The sequence below is a fragment of the Aricia agestis genome, chromosome 13 (assembly GCF_905147365.1).
Source record: "Aricia agestis chromosome 13, ilAriAges1.1, whole genome shotgun sequence".
Taxonomy (NCBI): domain Eukaryota; kingdom Metazoa; phylum Arthropoda; class Insecta; order Lepidoptera; family Lycaenidae; genus Aricia; species Aricia agestis.
The window spans coordinates 508,064-521,983 of record NC_056418.1 but is presented as its reverse complement, the minus strand read 5'-3'; the positions used below and the strand labels follow the sequence as shown (position 1 = coordinate 521,983).

Genomic DNA, 13,920 nt, shown 5'->3' with positions numbered 1-13,920 from the left:
ATTTAAAGGGTTCCGTATCCAAAGAGACTTTACAAAGACTTCTCAGTTCGTCTGTCCGTTAGATATAATTACTGTATAAGGTATATCCTTGACTGTAATAGTTAGATAGTTCAGAAAGTATGGGTGTTTCAAGTTTCAATCCAAAATTCTAAAGAATTTGGCTACACACTTGCACGTTTTGTATAAAAAGCTTAGTATTTATTTAAAACGTAATTTTCTTTCCAGGTTCGCGATAGCTGACAACGCTTATCGTTCATTGGTGTATGAACACAGAGAGCAGTGCATTTTGATTTCCGGTAAAATTTTAAAGATACTTTCTTGCATTGAAAGACAAACAATGCTATCTAAATTCGAGATTCACTCTTAAAAACCATAAGAACAACGTACTATTATGCTCTTATGGAGTGAGCACACTGAGACGGGCCGTGCCGGGGCTCAGCGTGCCGGGGCTCATCGCAAAAATCCGCCTCCATACAATTTATATGGAAGCGGATGCGTGAATCGCACACGGCCCGTCTCAAAGTGCTCACTCCTTTAACAAACATCTTCCGTGTGCAGGTGAATCCGGTTCAGGAAAGACTGAAGCGTCCAAAAAGGTTCTAGAGTTCATCGCGGCGCGCACCAACCACCTCCAGAATGTGGAAACCGTCAAGGATAAGCTGCTACAGACGAATCCCCTGCTCGAGGCCTTCGGCAACGCCAAGACTCACAGGAACGACAACTCCAGCCGCTTCGGCAAGTACATGGACGTCCAGTTCAACTACGAGGGCGCCCCGGAGGGTGGACACATCCTGAACTATCTCCTGGAGAAGTCCAGGGTCGTCAGCCAGATGTCCGGCGAGAGGAACTTCCACATCTTTTACCAGCTGCTCGCGGGAGGCAGCGAGGAGCTGATGAAGAAACTCCGATTACAGGGAAGACCGGAAGTCTACAAATATACGCTAGATTCTGTGAGTGCTTATAAGTTATTTTCACGTTGATTTCTGTGGTTAAAGGAAAAAATATATCACATGGTCCAGATGGAATTGATAAGGATCAGTGACCCTTGTCCGACAAAAACTGTTCTTTAAATCCCATCTTGCTTCAACGTTCACTAAAAACGTAGAGGTTCCTTGATACGGCCAAATAAGGCTATTTCAGGTTTTTTAGCACTAAGCAGGCTTAATTAATGCCAGCCGCTAGGCCGTTGTTCAAATTAACAATTCATAACCTTGAATGACAAATATGTTCCAATAGCACCAGAAATCTAACCTAAAATCCCTTCCAGTCACCGTCAGTGGGTCAGAAGATGAACGACGCTGAACAGTTCCGGACGGTGCAGGAAGCGATGAAGGTGATCGAGATCGGCGAGCCCGAGCAGGAAGCGATCTTCGAGATCATCGCCTCGGTCCTACATCTCGGCAACGTGAAGTTCGTCCAGAATGATAAGGGCAACGCCGAGATCCTCAACCATGACGCGAACAGCGTCAATGTTGCTGAGGTAAGGTCCTTTAGATTTAAATCTAAATCTTCTGAAAGATCTCAATATTGTTTAGCTAATTAAAAAATTGTTGATTATAACGCGAAATGTTCAGAAATTTCAAGTCATCTCGAGTAAAGAAAATAGATCTTCATTTATTGTGACTGCTTGCTAGACAATCGGATATTACTCCCTAAATTCTTCAAAGGTTACTAAAAGAAATACCGGCGTGATTTGTTCATATTCACATAGACATTTTTCACAGCTACTCAAAGTGAACATCACGAAGCTTCGAGAAGCCCTAACCAGCAGAACCATTGACGCTCGCGGCGACGTCGTCACCACGCCACTCGACCTGGAGCAGGCCAAGTACGCCAGAGACGCGCTGGCCAAGGCCATCTACGACAAGCACTTCAGCTGGCTAGTCTCCAGGCTCAACTCCTCGCTCACTCCAAAGGAGAAGGACCCCAGAGCGTCCGTGATGGGAATCCTGGATATCTACGGCTTTGAAATCTTCCCCAAGAATAGGTCAGTTACGAGTTTCGTCGCAAAAACTTGTCATTATTTGATATCTCATATCAATGAACTACAAACCTAATTCTTACATAATATTTTCTATGTTGATAAACATGGTATAAGTTGTTATATTTAAGGCTAGGATCTAGATTCTAGGGAATAACACAGGCAAAAAGTACACAATTCGAATAGGATTATTTATTGACACGAGCAGAAATGTCTACAAAAACTAGTTATATGAACAACCCCAACAAGAAGCCCACAATTTTTAACAGTTCCAAACAAAACTCTTCTTTTAAAAATTCCCGACATTCCCCAGCTTCGAGCAGTTCTGCATCAACTACTGCAACGAGAAGCTGCAGCAGCTGTTCATCCAACTGACGCTGAAGTCGGAGCAGGAGGAGTACCTGCGCGAGGGCATCGAGTGGGAGCTCGTCGACTACTTCAACAACATCGTCATCTGCGACCTCATCGAGCAGAAGCACAAAGGTACGAGCTACATGTGCTACAGAAGCTGCAGCAGCCGCAGTAGCTGCCCATCCAGCTGACGCTAAAGTCGGAGCAGGAGGAGTACCGGCTAACTTCCAGCAGCTTCTGGCAGTATTTTTCCTGTTCGCTTGTTTTGCTTGTACGTAAAGCTAATAAGCGATAAAAAATAAGAACAAACACCACAATAAAATTTTAAACTCTGTACATAAAAAACTTTCTTTGAATCTTTTGGAAATTCCCATGTATCTAAACGATGCCACGAAGTTTCAGGCAGCACCACTATCATATTCACATTTGGGTGCAAATTTCTATAAAAATATCCGTAAAACCCTCCAGGCATTATCTCCATCCTGGACGATGAGTGTCTGCGTCCAGGAGACGCGACGGATGGCAGCTTCCTCGAGCGGCTGACGCAGCAGCTGGACGGCCACAGGCACATCAAGTCTCACAGGAAGGTCGACACCAGGACACAGAAGATCATGGGGAGAGATGTAAGTTAGACTGATAATTCTACATACAATTTCTAGAATTAAATGTGCGCATCCACCGGATCGGAGTCGGAGCGGACGGAGCGTCGTCATTTACGTAATGCCGTGCGTCCACTGCATTCGGAGTCAACATCAGCTAGTCATACGACAACTGTCTCAAGATTATTAATAAATAAATGGTGTCAGTTTACAGCGAGACGCAATGCATACAGTGTTAATTTTTTCTTACCACTCACAAATATACACTTGACATCGCAGGTCGCACTTGCAACTTTTAACATTCCCTCAAAACCTGTTTATCTAAACTCCGATTGTCTGTCCAGGAGTTCTGCCTGGTCCACTACGCCGGCGAGGTGACGTACAACGTGAACACTTTCCTGGAGAAGAACAACGACCTACTGTTCCGCGACCTGCAGATGCTCATGGCCTCCAGCGGGAACAAAATTGTCGGACAATGCTTCAAGGTATGGAAGACATTCCCCATTAACAGTGGGGTTTGGAAGCAGGAGGTAGACAAAAAAGCAAAATTGATTAATACCTCCATCGTAGATACGATCGTAGTCTATATGATGGAAGTGTAATCAATTCTGCTTTTTTGTCTACCTCCTGCTCCCAAATCCCACTGTTAATCGGGAATGAAAAGAATCGCAGACACAATAGATATTCAATTGTTATGCGGCAGTTTGATGGTTTAAGCTTACGAGTGTAAAATTACTATTAGGTTGTGGTTCGCAGAAAAAGATAAATAGATAAATAGACTTAAGAATATTGGGGATTACGAGTATTAACACTCTGGCACTTACGAGTGTCCCTCAATTGCGAGGGAGGCAGGAGTCGCTTACTCTGAATCCATCAGCCCTATTCCTGTCCATCTAATTATTATATTATAAATGCGAAAGTGTTACCTCTTCACACCCAAACCGCTGAACAGATTTTGCTGAAATTTGTCATGGAAGTACCTTGAGTCTCGGGAAAGGACATTGGATACTTTATATTCCTGAAAAATATACGGTTATCACGCGATAAAACAAGCTGCGGGCGCCATCTAGTTTCATAATAGAACGGTGAATTTCAGGACATGAAGCCGAACAGCAAGAAGCGTCCGGACACCGCCATCACGCAGTTTAAGGTGTCCCTCAACGAGCTGATCAAGATCCTCAGCAGCAAGGAGCCCTCCTACATCCGCTGCATCAAACCCAACGACGCCAAGGCGCCCAGTATGTACAGCCTTGTATAGCTAGCCGCTACTTTTTGCTATCGCGTAGACCAGTCTTTCCCAAAGTGGGAGATAAGGACCCATTGTGGGGGCGCTGAATACCTAAAGGGGAGCGGTGTGGGACCCATTAAAATGGGGCCGTTGTGTAGAGGTTTGGGGGGTAATTTGTAAAGTCCCTTACCTACTTTAAATAAAAATAAGAAAATAGGTAAAAATAAGTTCGGGAACCCCTGGCGTAGACCATTAATGGTCTACGCCAGGGGTTCCCGAACTTATTTTGTCTACCGCCCACATTGAGAACAAATTACTTTATAGCGCCCCCATTGTTTTACCTATTTTCTTATTAAATCCATATCCATTCTCTTACTTAATAGTATAAATGCGAAAATATGTCTCAAACCTCTGAAACGATTTTGCTGAAATTGTCACCATGAATAATTATGGTAATGTCTACTTCCAGTGCATTTCGACGACAAGCTAGTGGGACACCAGGTGAAATACCTGGGGCTGATGGAGAACCTGCGCGTGCGCCGCGCCGGTTTCGCCTACCGCAGGACCTACGAGGCCTTCCTTGAGAGGTTAGACTTTGTGACAGGCTGCAGGCCAGCTTTAATAACGCTATTATAAGGTGTTAGGAGTTTAGAACTCATCAACATGAAAGTAACCATCAACCAACCCAGTAAAAGATCGAATCCAGACGTTGAATGTGTAACTCTGCTGTTGAGAGTATCCATGAGTGACCGTTTAAACTAGATGCGGTCGGTGTGCTGGTTTTCAAATGTTTAAAAATCTCATAATAAATACGATATCGTCACCCAGGTACAAGTGCCTGAGCCCGGCGACGTGGCCGAACTACCGCGGTCCGGCGCGCGAGGGCGTGCAGAAGCTGGTCGAGACCATCCAGTACGAGAGGGAGGAGTACAGGATGGGCAAGTGAGTATATTACATTAAATACCTTTATAAACTCTACCACTAGCAGCTTTACGAAGTAGACAGAATTCAGAATAGTACATATTTTACTCCCAACTGTACTGCTATTATTTAAGAGCTTATATGCTGACAGCAAAAGTTAAAAAACTGCACTGGAACTCTTAACTGGCCTGTTCAAAGAAACAGCTTGCTTAGTTCCTGACTGATACTTTTTCAATGTTAAAAAGAGCTACAGTGTTAAATGTAGTCTACACTACTATTATAAAGAGGAAAGTTTGATTGTTTGTTTGTCTTGAATAGGCTCCGAAACTACTATCCTACATTAATTCTGCTGAACATAGGCTAAATTTTATTTTGGAAAAAAATAGAGTTCCGTAAGATATTTGGGATTTTCGGACGCAAGGTGTAAAAAATCAACCAGAAATGTCACTTTTTTCACGTACGCTGCCTAAACTATAAAAGATAGAACCATAAAATGTTCTAAGTAATTGTAGATCTTTTAAATATCTACAAAAAAGTCCGCGACACACTATACCTATCTATGTTGAGTGAGGCACAATAACCATTTTTTTATTAAAAAATCTTGAAATGTTTTTGGACTACATTTAAATGCCTTTATTTTACTCATGGCATTTATTCTTATCAAAATAAATTATTTAAAAATCAATGACCACCCGTGCGAAGCCGGGGCGGGCCGCTAGTCATAATATAAAGAAAACGAATGCCAAAAGACTTACAATCTCTTGTGACCATTCCAGCACCAAAATCTTCATCCGCTTCCCGAAGACGCTCTTCGACACGGAGGACGCTTACCAGATCAAGAAGAACGACATCGCCACCATCATCCAGTCCCGCTGGCGCGGCTACTACCAGCGCAAGCGGTACCTGCAGATGAAGCAGGCGGCCGTGGTCATCCAGAAGTGGGTGAGAAGGTTCCTGGCGCAGCGCCTCAGGGAGAGGAGGAGGAAGGCTGCTGACGTCATCAGGGCTTTCATTAAAGGTGAGACATTAATCATCATCAATGCACGGTCTGAGGGGGATTTTTAGGCTGTGTTTTCACTAGAGATGTGTTGCGAGGAATGTGTTTTAAGATTCAATAGAATCGCTGCGCTGAGCGAGGTCACGTCAATGAAGCGATTCTATTGGTTCTCAAAAACACATTCCTCGCTACACATCTCTGGTGGAAACGCAGCCTTATAGAGAAACCGCTTACGCTAATGACTAATCCATATTGTGGTCTTTGTCTAAAAAGCCAAAGACAGATTACATTTATTGCGTTGTGACTTGTGCAAGAAATGTTCTAAAAACTAGCTCCTTAACAGAATTTAGCATTTTATAGAAATGCTTCTAGACTTTCATAGCACATACTGTTTTCCCAATTGAATAGTGCAGTTCCATCAAATCTAGATAATATTAATTCGTCAACATTAAGGTTTCATCACTCGCAACGGTCCGGAGACGCCGGAGAACCGGCGATTCCTGGGCATCGCGAAGGTGCACTGGCTTAAGCGGCTCGCCACGCGGCTGCCCACGTCGCTGCTCGACCCCTCGTGGCCGACCTGCCCCGCCACCTGCACTGAGGCCTCTCAGGTAAAGCTAGCTAGTGGCGCTAAAATGCTGATGATAGTTGATAATGGATCATAACGCCTTCGTGGTCCTTTGGTTTAGAGCCTGGCTCTTGACTCGGAGGTCGTGGGTTAGATTCCGCGTTGTAACGTGTTATTTCCAAGTTTGGCTAGAACAATACATATTAATTACCTGATTGTCTGACAAGTAATATGATCCATGCGTCGGGTGGGCATGTAAAAAGGCGGTCCTGCGCCTGATCTCTCGCCAGTCATGTCGGTCTTTCGTCCCACTGGGTTATGAGAGTGAAAGGAATAGAGAGTGCTCTTGTGTATTGTGCACAAATTTGGGCACTATAAAATTACTCCTGCGTAACTGGCCTGGTTTCACCGAAACCGGTGTGGGAGTTATTATTATGGATCATACTAACATTCCTATAAAAAATCGCTTGCACGAGCATTGAATTCGAACCGAAATTTCCAGAAGTCGTATCTCTGACAACCGTTCCATCTCATTTTGTCCTCCACCTATCTCTTCTTTACTCATTGCTGTAACCATCTCAGGAGCTGCGTCGCCTGCACCGCGCGCACCTGTCCCGCAAGTACCGGCTGGCGCTCTCGCCGGCCGACAAGAAGCAGTTCGAGCTCAAGATACTCGCCGAGAAGATGTTCAAGGGTGAGTGTTATAACTGCGAGAAAAATATAACTACAAATGATAATAGCAGTAAAACCTGGAATTGCTGGTTAGGTGGTGCTAACGAGATAACGAGATAAATAAAGTGAACATCAGTCATCAATAACAGGTTTCTTTCACTGGAGCACGACTGCGTTGCTTTTGCACTGATACGCGATAGGAGCGCGATAACAATATTTTTGTACGTGACTAAAAAAAGTCTAAGCTCTTACTCAGCAACTGTACTTTTAAATGTGTACGGTTCAGTGTGTCGTTGAAATCGTACGTTTTGTCCAATCATCAGTAATTATATTATACAGTATAAAATTAAAGCAAACGTATCAAAATAAAGGCAGATCATTATCATTATCAAGCATCAACTGGTATCATTTTACTTCTTATCATCAGTATTAGCATCTTGGTAGATGCTGATACTGATGATAAGAATGCTGCCCTATCAGCAGCATCCAGCACGGTCTATCAACTATATCAAAGGGAGCACCCCTACAAAATGGTAACAAAAACCTTAAAGTAAGTATAACCTTAACCTACATCACAAATATTCCACCAGGCAAGAAGAACAGCTACCCGGGCAGCGTCCGCGAGCGGTTCGTGGACGACCGACTGTCGGAGGAGCTGCGCGTGCTGCGGAACACCTTCATGGCCTCGCCCACCTGGCCCACGGGGGAGAAGCTCATCGTGAGTACTGTGCACCATCGAATGCATTGATTCCTAAGCAGTTGACGGACCTACGTCATTTGGTCGAATTATGTCAACTGTCGGCATAATAATGTAAGTCGTCATCTGTCGGCTTGACAAAACCCGACCATTAAACGAAGGTCCGCCATCTGCCTATTGACCAACTTCTCTTATAGTACAAGTGACAGGCAAAAACATTTTTCGATGTTGTCTCTTTCGAGCTGATTTAATGAACAAGGAATTCCTCAAATAAAGTGCCGAGGCAACATTCTTCTTCTTCTTTACAAATGGCCGACTCAGTGAGTTGCCAATGTCAGAGTGGTTTGAAAGACTTTGCTCTATGAAATGAAGGTCTGGTGAAGTAACAAGTGTACGGTTAGTCAGTTACAAGATTACCTATTTACAGAAGTTGATTGACCTAAAACAAACACAAACACAAATGTTAGTAGAAACATCACAATCTAATATTGTTAACACGAATATATGTACACAAAATTTCAATAAATGGGGTATCTACATAAGGCAACATTAAATTTCCATGAAATCATTGAGCTCGGGGTTAGGGATTGCAATCCGGAAATTTGCCGGATCCGGCGTCATTTTTCGGGTACCTACCGGATCCGGTCCCAATATACCGGATCCGGAGACCGGATCCGGTGTTAGCGATTTGTGGCAATAGTCAATAGAATCAGGCGTTACTTTGCGGAAATCCATAGCTTAAAATTTTGTATATTAATATTTTAGCAAAATTCCGCGAAACAAATATCAACTTGTAAGTAAATGAGTGAGTGTATGCCGTGCTGCGCATGAATATGCGTACAGTCACTCATGTTTGCTAAAAATAATAATATACTTTAATTTGTGGCAAACTGATATGGTTGTTACATGAATAACTTACGCTAAAAGCGTTAGCTTTTTCTCACTTTTTTAGGGTTCTGTAGTGAACAATGAACCGTTATAGTTTCGGTCTGTCTGTCCGCGGTTTTGCTCAGACCTACAAAGCTGTAAATTGAAGCGGGGATGATTTTTTTTCGCGTCCACCCCGTGTGGGGTGTTCGTTGGATAGGCTTTAAAAAATATTACGAATATCCTTAGATCATTTTCCGATTCAGGGATCCAATTGTGTAATATAAAGTTTTAAAGTGGACAAAAACGTTAGAGCCCAGTGCCCCCCCCCCCCTCTACCAGCTTAACGGTTGCTTCTAGAAATGTGAAAAAATCACGGGAGTAGGAAATATGCTCAATTTAAAAGGAAAATTATCACGGCTAACAAGACTTCAAAGTTATTGAGTAATAGTCGATCAACTAAAAAAATGTATTCGACGAAGTATAATGGAACTTTTCGTTCACATTCCTTTGAACGTGACTGAGATGATGTTCTTAGTAGTGTAAAATACGTCATGAATGTATATTCATTGACTATACAAAAATTATCAAAAACTAGCGGTACTACGGAACCGCAGCAGCTCTATTAGAAGTTTTTTTCTAAGTGACGCTTTTAAATGATGAGCAACAAATAAATGTAAGTATATCGTTAAATATCAACTCGCCATTGAAAACAGCTACGTATGGTGGTGGGGAGGGTGCAATTAACCTTCTCATTCTTCTAGGCTAGGCCGACTAGGTTGCGATAATGCCGTAATGTGCTTGAGCAACCATACGGACATTTAAAATATTGGAATAATATTTTAAATGTCCGTATGGTTGCTCAAGCACATTACTCTACAGTTTTTAAAGAGTGGTTATCTCACTTTGAAAATATTGCATTAATCAGCTACAAGTGATGCATATATATGCCTTGTTTTTGAATTAGAAAACAAAAATACGATGATTTTCGGTTTTTAGTTCAATTTCATCAATCAGATTGACAGTAATCCGGTCAAATCCGGTCCGGATTGAAAATGACGCCGGATTGCAATCCCTACTCGGGGTCTGGCAAGTCCAAGAGGATTGTTGACATTTAAGAACCCGGTATTTGACTGCCGATATAGAAAAATATTGTTGTTGCTTGCCTTTTGTACGTAATCAATCTGCAGACTGTAATTTCCTGCATCTAACCGCCACATTTACTCCAGTACTCGTGCGAAGCGGTGAAATACGACCGTCGCGGGTACAAGCCGCGGGCGCGGGCGCTGCTAGCGTCGGACAAGGCGCTGTACGTGCTGGACCCGTCCAAGCGGACGTTCAAGCTGAAGCACCGCCTGCCGCTCGACCGCCTGCGCGTGGTGCTCACCACGGAGACCGACAGCCTCATACTGATCAAGATCCCGCAAGATCTCAAGAAGGATAAGGTGAGTTGACGCTTAACGTTTTCTCAGTGAATGGGTTAAAAGAAACGTGAGGATTTGTCTTGTTTTAGCTATGTATAGTAGTAAGAATAAAGGATTAACTGCACGCTGTTAAACATCCCACATAAACGTTAAGTATTGAGTTATTGATGCAGTTATGGTCTCTAGATCATTTCGATTTTAGAAAGATTTTGCATTCATAATTTAACAACAAAAATTGTGGATTAGTACACTAACGCTTAACAGCGGTCAGCGACCAACTTGGTAGAGGTATTCTGTATCAAGGAAAACAAAAACTTAACTTTATGTAGAAATGTGTGTCTTTAACAAGGCCAGGAACACATCAATAGACAATATCCCACCTAGACCACAGCACCTGAAAAAGGACAAAGTAATTATTTTTAGAAAAAATGTTAAGTCTAATTAGTTATTAATATAATTATTTTCTTTAGGAAAGCCATCCATTCCCTACCTTTGTTTAACCACTGACTATCACAGGCTTACATACCATCTTTAACAATAACGTAGCTGCCAAGACTACAGGAACCGAACTTAAAAGAAACGTATTACTTGAGCAGGAGCCAAAAAAGTTTCTGTTTAATTTAGTTATTAAAGTGTATGTCATGTTCCAATTTCCAGGGCGACCTGATCGTGTCGGTGTCTCACCTGATCGAGGCTCTCACAATCGTCACCGACCACACCGGCAAACCCGACATCGTCGAAATTGTCGACACCAACACGTGAGTACCTGCGAGGGATTTATGTATAGGCAGTAATAGGCCATGACCTATGGGCGACAACGTCCTATGGCGTCCTAGGATAGCGGCAGAGTTCGTACACAGATGCGGCAAAATTAAAGTGACATATGCCCTGGTGAGTACACGACGAACGACAGACCAATAACAGCAATCAGCACGACATTAGCGACAGTCAGAATTTGGAACACAAATTCTCAGAACTCGGCGCAAGTTAAAATTATACCATGCTTTTGAGGTTTATTGACTGAAGTTGAGAACTACAAGAAACAAGAAACTTCGAGACCATCGCTTAGGTTCAGTTAAGTTTAACATTCAAAACAACAATATCTATCACGGCGATAACTTCGCTAGCGAAATGCAACAGCCAACAATTCCTCTAAGTTTGCAAGAACAGTAAATGAAATAATATTTGACCTTCCCTTCGCAGGATCGCCCACAACCTGGTGAACGGCAAGCAGGGCGGCACCATCGAGGTGACGACGGGCGCCGCGCCCACCATACACCGCGCCAAGAGCGGCAACCTGCTCGTGGTCAGTACACTATATTTCTAGGACCTAGCAAAAATAGAAACAGTGAAAGAATATCTCTATCTCAAAGTGGGATACGCGAACCCCTAGGCTAGGTGTTCGCCATTCGACGGCAGGGGGTTCGCGACAAGATTTACGTAATGGTGGTAACAGCAGTCATTATTAGATATGTATGTAAGTAAATGAAACTCTTCAAGCTGATTTCAAAAGGATGTCTGTGTTTAGATTTCTGGGCAGCTAGACAAGCAGAGTATTTCGAACTCTCACGCGAAGCGGTGAATTCCCCTTCCTAAAGAGGAAGGTGTTCTAAAGGTGAAGGTGTGTGAATATAAGTAAGGTGTTCGCTGTCACCGTCAAGGGGTTCGTGGAGCCGAAAGTTTGAGAAACCTTGCTCTATACCATACTCAGGTGTATCTTAGGCCGTGCGCCCATTGCGACTTTTTGTAGCGATGCAGTCGCGATACTGTCGCATATTTGCATCGATACAGTCGCGATGCAGTCGCTAGGTGTGTGTTTTGTATGGAGTTGCAAATGCGTCTAACGCGCGTTAGTAGTGATGCAGTCATGCGCTTCATAGTCGCGCGACTGCATCGCTACTAAAAGTCGCAGTGGGCGAAGGCCCTTATAGAAAAATAATATAAGTTCATTGAATAATATGTAGTTAGCATACCGAACAGGCAACGGCGTACAATCTCATCACCGATTATACATGCTGGGAACATCTTCCTTTATGACCATAAAGGCAGATTTAAATTGAGACAGTAAATGACGTTAGTACACTGCCGTGTCATTGCACTGCCGTAGTGTAAATTGATTTCAAGTCAGCAGTCACTGACGACAGCCACTACTCACTGATTCAATGTAAATCTGCCTTTACACTCATAAGTCATATTCCCACAAACTTTTTTGCTACATACACATATTTCACGTTGTTTAGTAGCAGTAGCCATTATGTAAGATAATACATAACATAAAAATACCTTCCGTCCGGTTGCAACTTGCAAAGCACGCAGAAACAGCAACATGCAATGTCTTATATCACGGAGCGGAGAACATTCGTACATTCCTACCATCGATACTTGTCTAGTAACGCGCGAATTTATTGCTATTACTTATATTTCCACAGTCAAAATAAATAAAAAGTGCAAGTGAAATTGCTCCTCGACCGGCAAATAGAAAATAGTCATATACATAGTTTACGGGTAAATGGCCCACCAGTCACCACTCATTCCCACCACTGCAACTCCTGTGTCGCCAGGATCAACATGTGGTAACCAACCACGGAAACCCTGATATGATCAGGGGTGCCCACTGCCCGGTATACTATAGATAAGTAAACGTTGCGTTCACATTACGAATTATAATTTTTTTGTTGCAGGTTGCTTCACCCTAGACCAGTATTCGAGATCGACCCGAGCGCCCTCTACCTTCTTATTATAGTCATTAGTTTTAAAAGTTTATAAAGCTAAATACGTACTAACCACTAACGACATACGTATAGTCCTAGAAGACGAACAAACTTTTAATTTGAAATTCGAAACGAAAATTAAATTATTAATACATTTTATATTTTTCACATTTTGTCAATAATCATGTAAAAATGTATTTAATTTTATTGTAAGGCATCTTTTATTAGTTAATTTTACATTATAAATGTACTACAGGTATCGTACAAAGTACTTAGCATTTTCGCCATATTATTTTGACTGCCAACTTACTTTTAGTAAGCTTAACAATCGTAATTATAAAAATTTAATCAGCATAAAAAAATAAAGTTACAAACTAGAATCTTATGCGAGTAAGCCCTTATCAATAACGTACTTTAAAGGAAGACAATTTACCAAATGAGATTTATTTTGTATTTTGATGACGTGTCTTTCTATACATGTGATGACTACAGGGTCTACAGGCTAACGCGTGCCTTATACAGTAAGACAGTTCCTTTATAGTCATTTTAATAAATGTTTTGATAATACAGAATATTATTTTTATTTTTCCTTAATGTTATAATTTATAATATACAGGGTGTAACAAAAATAAGTGATAATACTTTAGGGTGTGTACGTGTTCCTTGCAAAGAGTTCACTGTGAAAGTAGCGGCGCTGAAAGACCAAATTTTTTTTTTACTTTTGTATGGGGAAACTCGTGACGCTCGGGCTCTTGCCCAGTGAAAAGTGTGTGTGAAAAAAAAAAAATTCTTTCAGCGCTGCCACTTTCACAGTAAACTCTCTACAAGGAACACGTACACACCCTAAAGTATTATCACTTATTTTTGTTACACACTGCAGATTCTACACTCTACAGCAGTCATT

General features: G+C 42.3%; 1 protein-coding gene across 3 annotated transcripts in view; it reads left to right on the top strand.

Moving 5' to 3' along the window:
* LOC121732869 (unconventional myosin IC) overlaps positions 1-13,588 on the top strand; it is a 51,300-nt gene extending 37,712 nt beyond the window's left edge. For all 3 annotated transcript variants that reach the window (XM_042122865.1, XM_042122867.1, XM_042122866.1), the window contains exons 4-21: positions 226-296; positions 559-950; positions 1,268-1,480; positions 1,725-1,987; positions 2,295-2,464; positions 2,801-2,955; positions 3,276-3,416; positions 4,028-4,169; positions 4,629-4,746; positions 4,988-5,101; positions 5,857-6,098; positions 6,531-6,688; positions 7,228-7,339; positions 7,908-8,035; positions 10,111-10,326; positions 10,963-11,063; positions 11,509-11,611; positions 12,987-13,588. In XM_042122865.1, the coding sequence (XP_041978799.1) occupies positions 226-296; positions 559-950; positions 1,268-1,480; positions 1,725-1,987; positions 2,295-2,464; positions 2,801-2,955; positions 3,276-3,416; positions 4,028-4,169; positions 4,629-4,746; positions 4,988-5,101; positions 5,857-6,098; positions 6,531-6,688; positions 7,228-7,339; positions 7,908-8,035; positions 10,111-10,326; positions 10,963-11,063; positions 11,509-11,611; positions 12,987-13,001 (2,854 nt within the window). In that variant the 3' untranslated portion in view covers positions 13,002-13,588. The remainder of the gene's footprint in view (positions 1-225; positions 297-558; positions 951-1,267; positions 1,481-1,724; positions 1,988-2,294; positions 2,465-2,800; positions 2,956-3,275; positions 3,417-4,027; positions 4,170-4,628; positions 4,747-4,987; positions 5,102-5,856; positions 6,099-6,530; positions 6,689-7,227; positions 7,340-7,907; positions 8,036-10,110; positions 10,327-10,962; positions 11,064-11,508; positions 11,612-12,986) is intronic.
* The last annotated feature ends 332 nt before the right edge of the window (positions 13,589-13,920 follow it).